This window comes from Protopterus annectens, chromosome 5.part0 (genome assembly GCF_019279795.1).
Source record: "Protopterus annectens isolate FY-2018-M chromosome 5.part0, PAN1.0, whole genome shotgun sequence".
Classification (NCBI taxonomy): domain Eukaryota; kingdom Metazoa; phylum Chordata; order Ceratodontiformes; family Protopteridae; genus Protopterus; species Protopterus annectens.
The window spans coordinates 656933496-656951383 of NC_056735.1; the positions used below are offsets into that span (position 1 = coordinate 656933496).

At 40.0% G+C, this 17888-nt stretch overlaps 1 protein-coding gene across 2 annotated transcripts in view; it reads left to right on the forward strand.

Annotated features, from left to right (window-relative positions):
• TRAPPC10 (trafficking protein particle complex subunit 10) overlaps window positions 1–17888 on the forward strand; it is a 2525275-nt gene that overhangs the window by 1368692 nt on the left and 1138695 nt on the right. For both annotated transcript variants that reach the window (XM_044072500.1, XM_044072501.1), the window contains exon 10: window positions 17694–17770. In XM_044072500.1, the coding sequence (XP_043928435.1) occupies window positions 17694–17770 (77 nt within the window). The remainder of the gene's footprint in view (window positions 1–17693; window positions 17771–17888) is intronic.

Here is a 17888-nt window from a genome sequence, read left to right on the forward strand (position 1 = left end):
CAGAGGAGTACCAACCGAGGACATTTTGGAAGCTGCAACTTGGACTTCAGTGCACACTTTTACAAAGCACTACCACTTACCTCTTTACTCTAAATCCAGAGCAGGCTTCGCCACTGCAGTTCTGCAGGGCCTCATAGCCTCTCCTAATTCTTTTTAGGCCCAGCCACCCAACCTCAGCTTTGGGATTCAACACAAGTGTAATGACTGCAACAGTGAAACACGATGAACATAGTACAGCTGTGTCCTACCATAAATGTAGATGTTCGAGTGTATTCACTGTTGCAGTCCAGGTTACCCACCCACCATCCCCCTTTTCTTTGCTGGGACTTATCTGTACTTCTCTATTCTATACAACCTATGTGGTGTATTTGCTTGTAGATGAAGATTATGTTTTATTTTAGTGTATGCTCTTTTATTGGCATAAATTTTTAGCCTACCCTTCGGGGGGCACCTGACATCTGGGGCAAGAAAAACTGAAGAAAATGGCATCAGCTGCATCTTTTATACCCCTGGCACACTGACGTCATGGAAGAGGCAACAGCAACTGACGCCGGACCAAGACTTTGGAATTCAGGCCGACTGCGGGTAGCCTGCCAGCAGGATAACCCAAGTGTAATGACTGCAACAGTGAATGCACTCGAACATCTACATTTATGGTAGGTACACAACTGTACTTTGTGTGATGTGTTTAATGAGAACAAATTAAAAACTTTTTAGACTAGTCTATTAAGATATGACCATATAGTTTTGCTTCTGCTTTTGATGACATCACCAGAGGACTAGTGTGTATGAGTACATCCATATACTTTAATGGAAATGACCTTGCACATGCAGTGTTATGTCCATAAAGGCCTATGGACGTATTCACAGTGTAGTCAACTTGTGACATTGCTGAGAACATTAGCTTAGTAAATTTGAATTTTATGGAGGAATTAATAAAACTCCTGCATGATATATTCAAACTGATGAATGTAAGAATGTTTTGCTGTGCTGGATGTATCACACACTATGGTGTGAAAGGAAAGGGAAAAGAAATCATGACTGTACACTTTAAGGTAGAGCTGAATAAAATTTATGTATTTTGTTAAAATTTTTTTAGTTTTCTGGAGTTTTAGTTTATTTATTTTTTTTTATATTTGTAAGTAAGTAAGTTTTTTTTTATTCCTCCCCGCTTTAAGTAATTTTTGTGTGTGTGTGTGTGTGTTAGTGTTGTTTTTCTTTTAAGTGTTTTTTAGTGTGTTTTACTTTGTTGTAGATTATGGCTTACCAGCCCTGGCTGAATAGCCCAAATCTATCTTGTGTAGCAGCAAAGTCTTTACCGCTTGGTTACTTGTAACTGGTGTTGTGTTATAGATTATCTCGCCACACACCTGTGTTCTTTGGTTTCGAATAGTGCAGTTCAAATTTAGGAGCACTGAGGAGGGCCAGCCTCGGGTCTTTTACTGGCGGTCTTCACCCACCTCCGGCGCCGCCCTCCGCCCTCGGGACTACTGTGGCTGTGCTGGAGCGTTCTCTCAGGCCCCCCCCTCCTGTCCACCCCACTCAACCGGAGGAGGAGAGGGAGGCTTGGAAAGAGGAGAGGGACATCTTACAAGCGCGGGGCCGAGACCTCTGTTTCGCCCGCCACTTCCGCCTGCTCTCCTCCTCCGTTGCTCGGTTCGGTTCCTCCTTCTCGCCCGGGTCCCCTGTGTGCTTTCGGGTCACCTGAGGAGGAGGCCAGAGCCTCTTCCGAGGCTATCGAGGAGGCACCTCAGAGCAGGTCCGTAGCCTTCCTCGAGGTCCTACCATGATCTACCCGATGATGATCTGAGCTGATGATGGAGGCACCAGCCGACCAGATGCAGATGAAGGATGTTGTTCTGCTCCGGGGAGCCAACACCCTTTTGAAGTTTTATTGTTTATTCCTCCAGGCGCTCTCCGTTATCCGCGCGGAGTCGGAGCCGAGCAGCTGAAGCCGAGAGGGGGAAGGTCGGGTACTGCAGTGACTGGTACGCCCTGATCTCGTTCGCTCGAGGGACTGGAGCCGAGCCGGGACGAGGCGGGAAGGCTCGATCGGGGTGTCTTGCAGTCGTCCCGCGCGCCGCGCCTCCCGGAGCTCGCACTGTCCATCTTTCGGCGGCCCGATCGAGCTCCGATCCACGATCGGATCCGAGGGGGGTCGAGCGCATCTTGGTCGAGGCTCGCCTCTCTGGCTGGCCGTGATGTAGTGGAGGGCCACCCTGAGGTCTCCGACCTCCTTCCTTCGGCCCCCGCGCCTGCTCCCTCTGCACTGGGCAGGGGCGCCACCATCCGCCCCTGGGACAGCGCCTTTCTGCACTCCTATGGAGCTGAGCAATTGCTGCTTTGCTGCCCTCTGACAGCCCCCAGAGAGGCCCTCGGCAAGCATAATTGCAAAGGAGGCAGTTGATGGTTCAAGACCTGCTCACGCGCGCAGTTAGCGCGAAGAAGGGGAAGAAAGAGCTGTAAGGCCGCCGAATCCGCTTCTCTGCACCCCCAGCTCTGCATTCTAGAGGCCCCAAAAGGGTCAGAAGAAGATGAGGTTCCGGAAGTCGAAGCAAGTCCCCAGCCTCGCCCGACAACCAGTCCTTCCCGTGGCAGAGGAGGATCACCTTCCAAAATCCCAGACTCCCCACCCGCCCCAACCGGCGGAGGCCGCTGGCAGAAATTGTCCATCTACAAAGAAAAAGAGCCATCCAGCCCGCTCCCCAGACCAGATCGGATCAGGGTTCTCCTTTTGCCTAGCCATACACATAGCCAAAGAGGTTTTCTGACTTTCAAGCAGCTTTTAAAAATCTCCCACTCCTTACTATATCCGGACTGCGGTTCCCTCTCAGGACCCAACCCTGTCCTTCCTTCCTAAAAAGCTTCTGAAGCAAACATCAATCAAATCAACAGACAGCTGGTCATAGGCAATCCGAGCCAGTGCTGTTTCCTTCAAAATTCAATTTGTTTGGGCATCTCATCTCTTTCTCTCTCTCTGTCTGGATTTCACAGTGCATTTTATTGGCTTATCAAGCCGCCAGGAAGAATATCCTTCTGCAAGATTCCCAAGATTCAGGTAGGGTCCCTGTCTGTGCAGACAATTGACAATAATAATACCCAGATTTAGAAGTAGTTATGTACACACCATAACTCCATCTGGTGTATTGTGCATTTTTGTCTTATCATCCCCTCCCCCCTGGCTATCCCTGGGTTTCCTGCATATTTCTTTGTACCCTTTTTTAGGGTATTGTTGCTTTGGCAAACTCGATCTGAGGGGAGGAGAGAGCTTGGATCCATAGCTGAACCATGTTTGTTCGATGGATCCTATCGGATCTTATTTGTTAATATTACAGCTTTGGTTTTAAAAGTGTATTGAACTAGTCAGCACTATGTCACATTAGATTTGGAATGAATATTTATTCTTCTGCCACTCTGAGCCTTAAAGCTGTTAACTGTCAGCCATGAAAACAACAAATTAAGGATGCTTGCAGAGATCTTAAGCATGCAATCATACATGGCTGTGACACTGTTGACACCTGGTGGTTGGTCAGGAGCAACATCGCCCCACCCAGTTAAGATGACACGTCCTAGTTCTAGATGCACTATTTCTCCTGTTTCCTTATATCCCTCTCCTCTCATTTCCCACCAGCTAGGAGGGACACTTCTTTCCAAATCCTAATGTTTCAAACTGACCATGCACCATATTTTGAGGGAGTTTATAACCAAGGGATTCAGAAGTGAGCTTGGGTCTATTCTTCTGTTTATGGACTAGAAGTCCATTCCACCAAACCAAGTAACTTATCAGAAACCCTCTTAAAAGAAATGCATTAAATCTGGCAACAATAGAAAGAATTTCATCATTATAACAATGTCAAAGTTGTACTGTAGGATGTTTCTTATTCCCAGAAAAGAGGGACTTGAAACCCATTTTAGGCCTCTCCAACCTTAACAGGTTTATGGTGATTAAGAAATTTAGGTTGCTTACTTTAGTCCCTACTTTTCCTCCTCCTTTGCTTCCAGCTACTGTCATAGTTACTGTGGACATGAACAATATGTATATCCTTCATGCCACTAAACATAGAAATTCCTTAATTTCATTGCATGTAGAATACTTTGATGCATTCTGGGCTGTACAGCCCTCCCAGAATATTCACAACATGCTTAGCTGTGGTACTTGCTTACCTCAGAGTGTAGGCCTTTCACATCTGTTGTTACTTGGGAGGACTATGTAATTTAAGCAAAATCCTTGGAAGAGTTGACCAGTTATTTCACCAAAGTAGAGATTTATTTGAATCCTCAAATGTCCGGTCTCATCCCTTGACGTACAGGATGTTTTCTTGAGGCTGTTGTCTTGACAGATGGTTGCGAGTTGTGTCCTTCCTGCAGGAAAAGATTGTGATGCACAGTTCCTTTTTGAAGCCTTTGAACTTCATGCCCTCTTCCATTGTCGTGGTCCCCTTGGTGAGGTTACATATAATATGACTTCAGAAATTTCTGGTACTGGACTTATAAGTTGGCTGGAAGCTGATTAAATGGGTTCATTAGAGCTCTCCAAGTATGAAAACAGACAACAAAATCATTTATTTGGGTAAAATTCACTTATTGATTATGGTTAATCAACACACTGGACATCAGCAAAGAAGAAATCTGAAGAATGTAAAAAATAAAATCCGCAAGCAAAGGAAAAAAAAAAAACGGTGTGAGAAGAGCATTGCAGGTCAGTCAGATGTGTTTACAATATATGAGACGCTGGAAAAATACATAGTTTAATTCCAAAGGCTGCAGATAATAGAAAAATGTTTAAGCAAGTATTCAGCTGAGCTGATAAAACTGCAGAAATCAGAGGCTGAAATGAAGTAGCTATGAGTATAAGGCATCTCAAGAAAAACTTGCTGTACCCCAGAAAACAAATAAAATAAAACTTAAAAAAATGGAGCTAGAAAACAGAGCATGCAGAAAAAATGTGAGGTTTTCTACAGTACCAGAGACAGTGGAAGGAATGGTTTGCATTAATTTTATGAAAGTACAAGTAAGCAACAGGACTAGTATTGCACAGCAGGATGTAGTGATTGAAGGGACACATCATGTCAATGCCCCAAATTTGGCCATGAGAAAAAAGCCAAAACCTGTAAAAGTAGATGCAGTCACATCAGTAGAAGTTAGCTGCTGCTGACAAAGTTGTGGCAGAAAGTGTTATCAAGTGGGGACACCAGAGTCATTGTATGTCCACTCAGCACTGTAGGCCTTTCAGGACTTTCTCCCCTTGGGTGTGATTTCTATCCAAACAGACAACTTGGGTGTGGTTTAGTACATCAACAAAAAGAGAGGAGCCGGTGTTACCCTTTGTGTCGAGAGGCCATGAGAGTGTGGCAATGGGTGCTGTCTTCTTGCCGCTTTCTTATAGCAGTGCATAACTTGGGGAATTCACCATTCTGGTGGACAGTTTGAGCAGATTCATTCTACTTCCTCACAAGTGGTCCCTTAATCCATTAGTAACAGAGCAGATTTTCAGCCATTGGAGCCTGCCTTGTTGCGATTTCTTTACATCTCCACTCTATTAAATGCAACAAGTTCTTTGCTGCAATACCCCCTGATTGGGCATCACACAGAAATGCTCTGATGCACCCTTGGCCCCTGTGATTCCTTTACACCTCCCCTCAACACCATTGTTCCCAAAATTCCTTCAAAAAGAGTCAATGCTGAAGGTCAGAGTCATTCTCATAGCCCCTTATTGGCCTTGACAGATGTGGTTTCCCTTCCTCCCAGATTTATTTTCTCATCCATCAGGGTCACCTCACCCAAACATTCAGGTCTTCAAATTAACCACATGGTTTCTTCATTTCCATTGATGATTCTGCAGTCCAGTTTTTCCCCATCTGTTCTCCACATTCTAGCTTCCTCACAAAGACCTTCTGTTAGAAAACTCTACAAGAGCAAATGGAAAGGGTTTTCTGTTTGGGCTACGGAGAATAACATTGACTCTTTTTCAGCCCCTCTCCTAGCAATTTTGGACATCCTGGCACACCATTTTCAATGTGGAGTCATCTATTCCACTGTCAAGGTGAAATTAGCTGGCATTTCTTTCAATGTAGGGGATGAACATGCCACGATAGCTTCCCTTAGATTATTCAAGCCATTTTTCCCGTTTAACCTGCTGCTAAAGCTGGTCTGAAATTTTTGTCATGGAAGGCTTTATTTTTGGTGGCTATCGCTTCTTCCAGGAGAATGTCTGAATTACATGCCCTTTCCTCAAAACCTCCCTATCTAATTTTCCACAAAGGCAGAGTGTTTCTAAAAAACAATCCATGCTTTCTCCTAAGGTGGCTTCTGAATCGTACATTAATCAGTCTATAAATTTGCCAGTACTTTTCCCATATTTCTCAAACAAGTGTGAATATACCCTGTATTTGCTAGAGGTTCACCACCAGTTGCATTTTTATTTGCACTGGACAAAATCTTTCAGGAAATCAGATTAGCTATTTGCCTCCTTTTCCAAAGCCAAATTGGGAAAAGCAGCATCCAAGGTCACACTGTCTGCTGGTTGACTCAGTGCATTTCTTTCATTTACCAAGAAAATGGGTTATCACTTCCTTTGACCCCTAAGGTTCATGCTACAAGATCTATGGCTTCATCTACAGCCTTCTTATCTAGTGTCCTAATTGATGACATATGTGCTGCTGCTACCTAGTGAAAAGTCCATAACTTTATCTCACATTACAGACTGGCTGTCCAGTCCAGATCCAGGTCCTGCTTTGGTCTAGCTGTGCTTATGAATATCATTCCATGGCTTTTGAAGTATAAAGGTAGCTGGGGACTGTGTCCTGTCTGTTGAGGAATGGATGGAAAAGACAACATCAGATATGAAAATTATGTACTTATCATATATGTTTCGTCATATTTCGTCCATTTATCAACTACCCTTTCACCACCCCCCTCCTTATCTTTTGTAAGTAATGTTTCTTTACCATGTTTTCATTCTGAGATGGATGTTGCTGACCTTGCTTTGACTCCTGAAGGTTAAGTCAGTCTCTCCACGTATCCTTTTGTAGATGGTCATTTTCCATTTAAATACATTATTAGGTTACTGTCATATACTCTTGATTCTTTAAATGGTTTTGGGTGGGCGTATTCGACCTGAAGTAGCTTGTTCTGTGGATGGGGATCATGAGTAGGGGGAGGAGCCCGAGTACCAGATCCAAAGCTTTGAAGTGGCCAAAGCCAGATTCGAGATCGGATCTAAGTCCCATCTTTTGAGGAATGGACAGAATATGACAACACAGAGCAAACATTATGACAAGTATGTAACTTTTGTTTTAACATGTTTACTGCTCTTTGTAATGATGATAATTTTCTGAAGTATTTTAGGGGCTGGGGTAGGTGTACTTTGTGCTTGTCACTGTGCATTTATTTATTTATTTTTTAGGAAACCCTACTTTTTTTATATTTACCTTTTACTAGCTATTACCGAAATTGTTTAATGCATTTCAGGTTTCTTTCCTGACTTAACCATGGAACAACTTACCAGTTCTTTGGTTCTTCCTTCCTCTGGGCACAAGAAGAAGAAAATTATAAGAAAGCCTTTGCCAGTTCAACAGGCTGCTTCCTTGTCTCAGCTGCAGATGTGTGGCTGCAGTGGCTACCTCAGGTTCCACAGACCACTCTTCTTCTTCTTTTGGTTCCTCTGGTGTAGTCCCTTGAGCTACTGTGTGGTTGCTGGAGTGTACTGTATATGGGCTTGGGAGAGTCACTGTTGTTGGCTCCAGTGGTAGGAGGAGGGAATGGCTCTCTGCCTGGCTAGACTAAGATGCCTGTTCCTGGGGTAATGTCCCTGTCATGAGTTGGTTTGTTTTCATGGATATTCCCGTTAAAAAGAAACATAAAATTAAACATCTATCTTCCCTTATTTCTATTACCCTAGCTTGGGAAGATTTATTGGGCTTAACTCACAGCTTAGTTCAGGCTCTTAACCCTTCATGTTCTGATTCTACCAGTAAAAGAAAAAAAGTCATAATTTTCTGAAGATTCACAGTGTGATGAACAGGGAATAGAATTAGTTGAAACAAATGTTATTTCTTCTCATGCAACAGATTCTGACTTTGAGGAGAATATTTCTTCAGATTTTCCAATGAAAGAATTTTCCTCTTCTGAAGTAATATCTAGAATGAATCAATATTTTCAGTGGGAACAACATGACATTCCATTTTTATTTTTTAATTATCATGTGTTATACGATTGGAATGTCCTCAGGCTGTTCCTCCTGTGCTGTCAGCTCTGGAGGATGTTTTTGGTACAGCGTGCAACATTCCTGACAGCCAGCATTGTAGCCCCTAAGAAGGTAAATAGATTGTATAAGGTTCCTCAGTCTTGTATATACTTTTTTTCTAATCTCAGATCTGACCCTGCAGTGATTGCCTTGTCAAATTCTTTACAGCTAAACATGCTAAAAATGCTAATCCCTCTCCCCTTGAAAAGGATGGGAACATTTTGATAGAGTTGCAAAAGGAGTGTATTCTTCTGCCACTTTTTTATTATTTTTTTTTTAGAATTCTTAATTGTCAAACTTGCATGTTAGTTTTTTCTTGCTTCTTTTGAGAATATGAGGAACATAACTGTCACTTTTCCTTTATTTGTTCTGTGGTTAAGTCTTCCCTAAATGCTCATATTGCTTCTGTTTCTCAAGTAACCAAGCATTTTTTGATGTATTCTTATGACTCAGCTGATACCACTTGCAGAGCAGCAGCTATTGGATCTGTTATGAGAAGATTTGCATGATTACATTCTCAGTTTGCCTGAATATGTAAAAGCTGAAATTCTGAATTTCCCATAGATAAGGAGGTTGTATTTGGAACATTTGATGGTTAGATATTAAAATGTGATGAGAGAGAAAAAATAATTCAAGGGGTGACTCTTACTTTTCAGCCTTCTTGAAGTTTATTAAAGGTTTTGTCTCTAATTCAGAATCCTTTAATAAAAAGGAAAATAAGCAGTCTCAGCAAATTTCAGGCAAGCAGACATTCAAAAAACAATAGAAATAAGTCTCCAAAACATGTGTATCTGGTACTCTTTCTCTGTTTAACAACAGATGCAGATAATTGCAGACAGATGGGTTCTGAGAGTTTTCCATTGAGGTACAGATGTCATTTGCAGTCCCCTGCCTCCTTTTTGTGGGATACGTCTTCATCCACCCTTTCAAACTTTGCTTCTTCCTGTCATTTAGCATTTGCTGGCTTAAGATGCACTGCATCCTCTCTCTCTCTCTCTTTCTCTTTCTCCCTTGCAGGGAAAGGTTTTTATTCAAGTATGTTTCTGGTACCAAAGAAAGAAGCTTCATGGATCGTTCTTTTCTCAGTCACTTTGTGAAAGTTCCAGGGTTCAAAATGTTATCCCTTCACAACTGTCACCTCTTATATCCCCCTTTCAGTGTTTTGGAAACTCTAGATATAAAGAATGCATATCATTACATTCCAGTAGTTGCAGATTGCTAACATTTCTTAAGAGTTTCAGTATCTGGATTAAACTTTTCAGTTCTCTGTATTACCCTTTGATGGACTATTGTTGACTTTAAGGTGCTCACATTTTCCTCATTTAGACAACTTGCTTTTCTTTGTGGAGTCTTTTTCAAAGTGTCAGGAATATCTCACTTTGGTAAGAGATCTCCTTCGCAGACTGGGTTTCCATCCCCCATAGTCATATTTCTGGGATGTCTCCTGGATGCATACAATCAAACAGCTTTTCTCAAACAGGAAAGAGTAGGTATCTATTTAGATCTATTCCTGAGTGTTCCACTCCGTTGAAGACCTCAACAAAGGAATTTTCCAGGATTTTAGAATTCATGACATCTATGATACTTATGATTCGTCTAGCCAGATTCCATGAGAAATATTCAGTGGTACCTACAAAAAGTATGATCTCAATATCAACAACCTCTGACCATTCAAATTCAAGTTTTGGGATTTGTAAAAACAGAACTGCTTTAGTGGAGAGACCAGTTTTAAATAAATCCAAGTCCCTCACCCTACCTTTCAGATGCACTGCAGTCTTTCACAAATGCCTTAGATTTTGCTTGGTGGGCTGTGTCTTTGGAGGGGTAAACATGCAGGGTCTTTGAAACAAAAAAGACAGACATAAACACACAAATGTGAGATATGTTTGCAGTAATAAATTCACTCAATTATCTCAACCATCTATAGTCCCTAGAACCTCTACAGGTTGTCACAGTGGTTTTGGTCAACTGGAAATTTGGTCTAGGGTCCTAAATGGTCCCCTTGCACTGTAAGCCTAACAGCTACCTATGAACCAGGGAGGTTGTGGTGAAAAGAAGAAAATTGTTTGTAGTGAACAGGAGCATCATCATTTGAGACAAGTTTTTGGATGTGGTCCTTATTCTGTTGAATGCTGACAAGTATGTTCATTATTTAGCTGTGAATAAATTAGACATCATGAATGTTAAAATGTTAGCTATTAATGCATTTAATTGTACTTGTTTTTTGCAGGAACACAGATGTGAAATGCACTGTGTTTGTGCTACAAAAGTTTGTATAGCACTTAGTGCAGTTGAATAAGGTAGTGAACTGTTAAAGAGCTGCTTCCTGTAGTTTATGGTTTAATTCCCTCTGCCTTCGTTTGTCTTTTGTGTGACTCTGCCAAGATACTTCACCAGAAAGTACTTCTGGGTTGCCCCTGAAAAGGGACAGTTGTGTCCAGTGGGCCCCAGCTGTTTGCAAATGCTTTATATATTTATCTTTTAAATTCCTGCACCCTTCACATAGATGCTAACTAGTATTTCACTATATGCTGTTTGAATATGAATCCCAGCATGTCTCTTATAATTTAATGGGTTGCTACATGCATTTTCATTAAACGTCAGCTTCAAGCGAAAAGTAGTTTACTGTTTCTCATGCCAAGTCTGTTTTCAGTGTGAGTGGGGGTTTTTTTTCTTGAAAATTTTGAGATAAAAGTTTTCATTGAAATCTAAATCTCTCTGGTAATTATAAAAGTAAAGAATGTACACTAACAGGTTTGAACACTGTTTATGGTAATTGAGAAGAGACAGTCAAGTAATGGGGTATTGGTATGGCTGGTGGGTGACATATTTATTACCCTACATAGGGCCCCATTTGCATGTAGTCCACCTCTGTTGACTCTGGAGGTGTATGCTGCAATGTTACAGCATTAATCGTTCATTTAGGTCAGACCTGCACTAAGTAATGGAAGATGGGGTAGGTATTCTTGATGAAAGAGAAGACACAGTGAGGTCAAAAATGAGATATATAGGTATCCTGCAAGCATGTAACCCCCCAGAAATAACAGCATGTTGCATGCAGTGATATTTCTGATTTTTCTATAACTTGTGGGTTGTTGAGCAAAATCTGCTGCAGCATTTATATTGTCTTTAACTGTTTTGCTTTATTCATTGCACTAAATAAATAATTAATTTATTAATAGGTCTGGATTGTGTAATAATCTAAACATGTTGCAAATTAGTAATATAGTTTTGCAGCACCTTCTTTACAGCCCCCTGCAACTGCAGAGGGGCTGAAATTTTTAGGTTATATAGTCTGCAGTATTTGAAATGATGATCAGCACCATCTGATCTTTTAGCATCCATTATATAATTATTGCATTTAATTAAAAATGTGTTTTCTGGAAGAGAATGAAAGCTCTGACTTGTTAATGATCTGCTTCCCATGGCAAAGGTTCAGGTTTTGAATCTATCTACCTTCATTTACCTACTGTGTGGCACTGGCCAAATTACTTAACCAAATAGTGCTTTGAAACGATCTGGAATTCCGGAACTGTATGTGTAATAACTATGAGCCTGTTGCTGAACTTTGCCAGCCATTCCCTATTGCTTAGCTGATCTAGTTCAGAAAATGTTATGGCAATATCACAAGAGTTTTATTCTTCAAGGGCAGCAGACACTGCATTTGTCGATGAAGCACTGAAATGCAACATTGTTTGCCAATAGAGACCTCTGCAATAGTAAACATTCTCTTAAATATGGAATTATTCAGATGACTTTTACTTCTACAGAGATTGTGCTTATTGACTTAGTATATATTATCAGGTGGTTAATATTTTAGATGCTCTCATAAAAACTTTTCTAATTAAACTGTTTTACATATGGCTGGACCTTGCAGCCTGATGATAAGTAGCCTTTGTATAATTTCATGTAGCTCATCCAAAGCTGTCAGTAAAGTGCATGTAACTTATTCCTGTATAACATTAAGGGTTGTACTCCATCAACAAAGTGGCTATAACTGCTGGTGGAGGTGGGGGTCTCTAAGTGTATGAAAGTACCTTATGCTTTTATCTAGTCATTTTTAAACGGTCTTAAATCTGGCTTTGTAGGACTAGTGTGCATATGTGTGTGAAGTAAGTTGAAATATTTTGGCTACTGTGTTGTTGTGAAACAAATTTGAAATATGTGACTGGATATTTTTTGTCACAGACATCTGAAAAGTATGCAGTCAACAATCTAACTGTAATTGTTGTGTTTTGGGGATGTCTCTGCATCAAGTGACTGATCTTACTGAGCTGATAGTTACATGTCTTTAGTCTGTCTTTGCAGGACTAGTGTGCTTTTGTGTAAACAAATTGAAATATTTGACTGTGGCTGTTTTAGTGCAGTTAGATGTGATGTTGTGATAAAGTGGCCATAACTGTTGAGTTACAGATATTGGAAGATTGTAATAAAAGTAGTTTGAGTGGCCTTTTATGGTTGAAATGTTCTGGAATGGGTAGTTTTGTCATTATTGGTTCATACATTTTATTTCCCTGCTTACAGGAAAAATGTTCAAAACTAGAATTTTAAAGCAAACTAACAGCTGTTAATGTATTAAACAAGAAATATAATTTTAAACAACCAAGAAGGTGCATCAAAGAACATCTGTATTTATACAAAAAAAAAGTATGCAGGGCCCCATGGTTTGAAAACAAGACATATACAGGGCCCCATGGTTTGGCCCTGAGGCCCAAGGTACACTTAATCAGCAACTGGTAAGAGGCATTTTCAGTTGATGTAAGTTAGAAGAGAAGTTTACTGCTGCTCATGTTAAGTCTGTTTTCAGTGTGAGACTGTTTTGTTTTATTTAGCGAATGGCCATCAATGTTTGTGCTGTACAATTTGAAATAAAAGTTTTAAATTAAATTCAAATTTCTGTAATCATTGTAAAAGTAAAGAACAGAGTATACACATTGACAGGTTTGAACAGTGTTTGTGGTAACATAGGAGAGACAGCCACGTAATGGGACTGCAGAATGGCTGTGGGAGGAGTAGGGGGTCTGAACCAATATCCTTCTTAGGGCTTCATTTGACCATGATCCGACTCTGCTTATGACTTAAACAATATCCAGAGACATTCTAGAGGTATTAAAGATATTTTGGAAATTTTGTGAAAATCTGTATGGAACAGAGGAATGGAGAAACCAAGAAAAGGCACAAATGGAAATATTTATGGAAGACTTGTTATGCCAATGTTAGAGAAAGAATAAGTAAGAAGGTCACTGAAAAAACAATCAGTAAAAACAAAATGAAAGCTCCAGCAAAGCTAGAACTTCCACTGAGTGACCTCCCAAACCTCTTGCATCAGAGGCACATGGGATATATGCAAATGATCCTTATGAACTTCAAGTGTAATTAGCTGAAACACCTGATGTTCATAAGGATCATTTGCATATATCCCATGTGCCTCTGACACAAGGGGTTTGGGAGGTCACTCAGTGGAAGTTCTAGCTTTACTGGAGTTTTCATTTTGTTTTTACTGAGTGTTAGAGAAAGAAGAAAGTCATAATTATTTGATAAAATGGGAGGGAATAAATGAACTACCACATTAACAATATACCCCTAAGTGTTGGCCCACTTATTCGGGATTTGATAACTTATATAACTTTCAACCATGTGTTCATTGTCATAAGAAAGACCTTCTATATAACATCGCTTGTAAACAAAGGATTAGTGTCTAGATTCAGGGGATGCCATTCCATCCATCCATCCATCCATCCATCCATCCTCAACCCCTTTTTCCCATTTTGTACATGAGGTCAGGGTGTCACTTCAACAGTGAAAATCGTCTTGAGCCAAGGTGTACACTGCTGGGTGGCTAGCCCTACAACTGTAGTTCTTCTGTACCACTCACTCGAACCTACGGCCAATTTAGTGTGTCCAGTCCACCTACTGCATATCTTTGGAATATGGGAGGAACCAGTAGATAAAATTAGCAGTTCAATAACAATCTAACGGACCAAGCATGTAATCCAGCAAGAAGTTTAATCCAATGTAAGCGCTTTCGGCCGTGTCACCAGCCTTCTTCAGACATAAAAGTTTTATGTCTGAAGAAGGCTGATGACACGGCCGAAAGCGCTTACATTGGATTAAACTTCTTGCTGGATTACATGCTTGGTCCGTTGGATTGTTATTGAACTGCTAATTTTATCTACTGGTTCGTGTTGTGAATTTAATTTGTGAATATGGGAGGAAACCGGAGCACCCAGTGAAAACCCACATGACCACACAAGGACATGCAGACTCTGCACAGAAGGCACGTCAGACGAGAATTGAACTGGAGAACCTCTTGCTGTGAGGTGATAGTACTAACTGCTGCACCACCATGGCCTGCTATTCAACCCTGATTAGACCAGTCATTGAGTATAATCCCCCTTTGGCATGTATCTCTCCAGGCACATACAACAGCTGGAACGCCCACACTGATATCTTGCTAAAAGGATGCAAAGCTTAAACAATATATCCTACATGGACCAACTCAAAGCTCTGTCATTATAGTGGGTATCCTACAGACTACTAAAGATGTGGCTTGTGTCTGGCATACAAGTCTCCCTCCGGCCCAGTTCTGATGGATTTACTGCACATCAGCAAGTCAAATGGAATTAGAGATATCTATAAGAGTCTAAACCTCTTCTGTAACATCAACAGAAAGGTTTGAAGGGAGAGGTATATCTCATAGAAGATACCTCCTCTGGAATAGACTCCCCATTCACATAAAACAAAGCTCATACCTGTCCATATTAAATTGCAACTTGAATCTATGCATGGGAAACAGAAAATTTATCCCAGGGCTTCCCCCTGTATTACTAATGGACAGAGGCAGCTCTTAAATGCTTTTTTTCCATGCACTGGTTCTCTCAAATTATCTGTGGTATGAACCTAGTTATTCTCATTAGGGGTAATATGTAGTTATTGAACTTGAGATGGGTAAGGCCAATCTAACACCAAATTAATTTGAGCACCAAAAGGGTAATTAGCTAGACTTAAAATGACCTGCAAGGGCAGCTAGCCTAGTACTTAAGTATGAACCTATAAACATGGTGAGATATATAGTCAATCAACAGTTAGGTCTTCAGGAGCAGATGTATTCTTGTGGAAGTTTGGAAGTTAGGAGGGGGAAAATTATAAAGATATGGAAGGTTTCGTTTATCAATATTTTTAAAAGAGGGACAGTGCTAGTAGCATTTATTGTATTACAAGGTTTTACATATACAGGGTTATTGTCTGAAGCTAAACTGCTACTTTCTAGACAAAACACTGGATGTGTAGGCTGTGCAACTGCAGGGAAAGCCAGATTCTGTCTCTGTCTTTGTAAGTAAGCAAGCTTGTACAGCAGATTTTGGAGCAATGCAGTTAACAGATTTCTCTGACAGTAAAAGTCAAGGATTACTGTCTGAAGCTAAACTGTTTTCCAAACAAGATGCTGGATATTTAGGCTGTGTGACAACAGGGAAAGACAGATTCTGTCTTTGCAAGTAAGCAGACCTGTACAGCAGAGTTTGGGGCAATGCTGTTAACAGTTTTTTTGGCAATAATTCTGAGGAGTATTCAGCTAAGGGACTGTCACTAGAATGACTATCAACGGGATTACTGAAAAGGCAGCAAAGGCATCACCCATTTGCTGCTATGAGAAGCACCTTACACAGCTATATTGTCATAGACATACAACATGCCATTCAATACACAGGTTGTATTGAAGAAGTAGGCCACATATTTATATATTAAAAAAGCATTATTTGAGGTAGAACTGTTAAGTGCTGTTAAGTGCATTGCGCATCTAGAATCGGTGAGGAAAGAGGAAACTGTGTAATACAGTTGAAATAGTATGGCATGTAGGCATTGAAAAACATGAACCTAAACAGTCAGTAAGATAAAGTGGAACTGTGAATTGTGCAAAAATGCAATAAAAATAATTGAGAGTCATGTCAGGCATGAATCTTATAAACTGATATTCAGTAGAGGCATGTGTGTATAGGCAGCTACCCACAATATGGGAATGCAGCATAATCAGCAGGGACACTGATTTTTATTTTTTTCTGGGAACATTACCAGGAAGCTCTGAATTTGGACAGTCTGGGAATTTAAAAACACAGGATTTTTGTGGAATTTGGCATTTCTGGCCAGAGAACTAATTCAGCACAAGATGTATTTCTGCTCATATTTATTATAATATTGTCATCTCACATTATTAAATGTTCTGTGCCAAGAGTCTGTTTTAATTTTCAATCTGTCTTGTTGTAGAAAAAAAAATGACGACCATAAATTACATTTAAAAATCACTGGTATATTTCCCAGATTTCGTCTCATGAAAATGAAATTTAATTTTTTTGAAAAAACAAATATCACTGTACCTGAATCAGATGTGATAACAGGATCTAGCTAACTAAAACTGGAGAAAGTTATTAGGGATGCAGGAACAGGTGAGGGTTGAGACATCTGGAGAATGGCTGAGTAGCTGCAAAAGATACAGAAGCTAAAATTTAATTTTAATTAGAAAATATGGTACTAGTATGAGTAATGGGATGCTGATACCCAGAAAGAGTATGGTTTATCAGGTCATCCTGTGGTTATATTGTTTTTGCTCAATACCGTTTCAGTGATTTTTGTGAATGTGGTTATAGAGACAACAGACTGGAGTTGAATTAGAAGTTGTTTTTACAGCTCAGCTGTTGAAACTGAGAGTAAGGATTCAGTTCATAGCGGCTTTGAGGATGAAGCTTGAGAGGCCACCATGAATCAAACAAGTGGTGTAGAGGCAGTGTTGCTCACATTTGGCTAAAAATTACTTTATGGAAATTTAAGTTACTGAACTGCACATTGATTAACAATTGAGAATAGCAATAGAGACACCACTGCATGACAAATTCTTCCATTTTTTAAGCATGCCCTCTCTGAGGTTGTAGCACATTGTGAAAGATTCTCTTTAGTTTAGGAGTAGGTTTTGCTTTTCAACACTATTTTTGATCTAAAGTTGCTCACTGGCTTTGTTTTTTGTTGATCAGTGTTTGTATGTTGCATCATAATTATCCTGAAAAAGAATGCTGAGTTTAGAATAGAGATATCACATTTATTTTGATTACTGAAAAATATATATTGCATTTTTTATTTAAAAAAACAAATGAGTTCCAACTTTTGTGAAGTAGAATGAGGCTAACTGTGTCACTTCCCCATGATTAAAAGCATCCTTTTCTGGAACATGTTAAACAAGAACATTTTGTCTCAGAACTTCATTCTGTCATGTAATTAAAACATGGCTATTTGCTAGGGTACTTTTTAAATGTTTTATTGCATTTTTTAAATATAACTTGCAGTATATTTGATTACTGCTTTTACTTTGTGCCTATTTTTTGTAATGGACTGCTTTTCATACTAATTTGTATAAAATCTGTTTTTATATAGTTATATTTTGTTTCTCAATTTTATTTAGTCAACAGCCCTCAAAGTCCTTACAAGAAACTTATAGAAGCTCTGTCATCAGTGGAAGCTTTTGAGAAACACTATTTAGTAAGTATTGTATTAAGATGACTTTTTGCTTTGCGTTATTTAATGAAGTATTTGTGGCATTTTATAGATGCTTGCCATAGATATATTTAATAAAAATATTTATACTGTTTAAGACAGC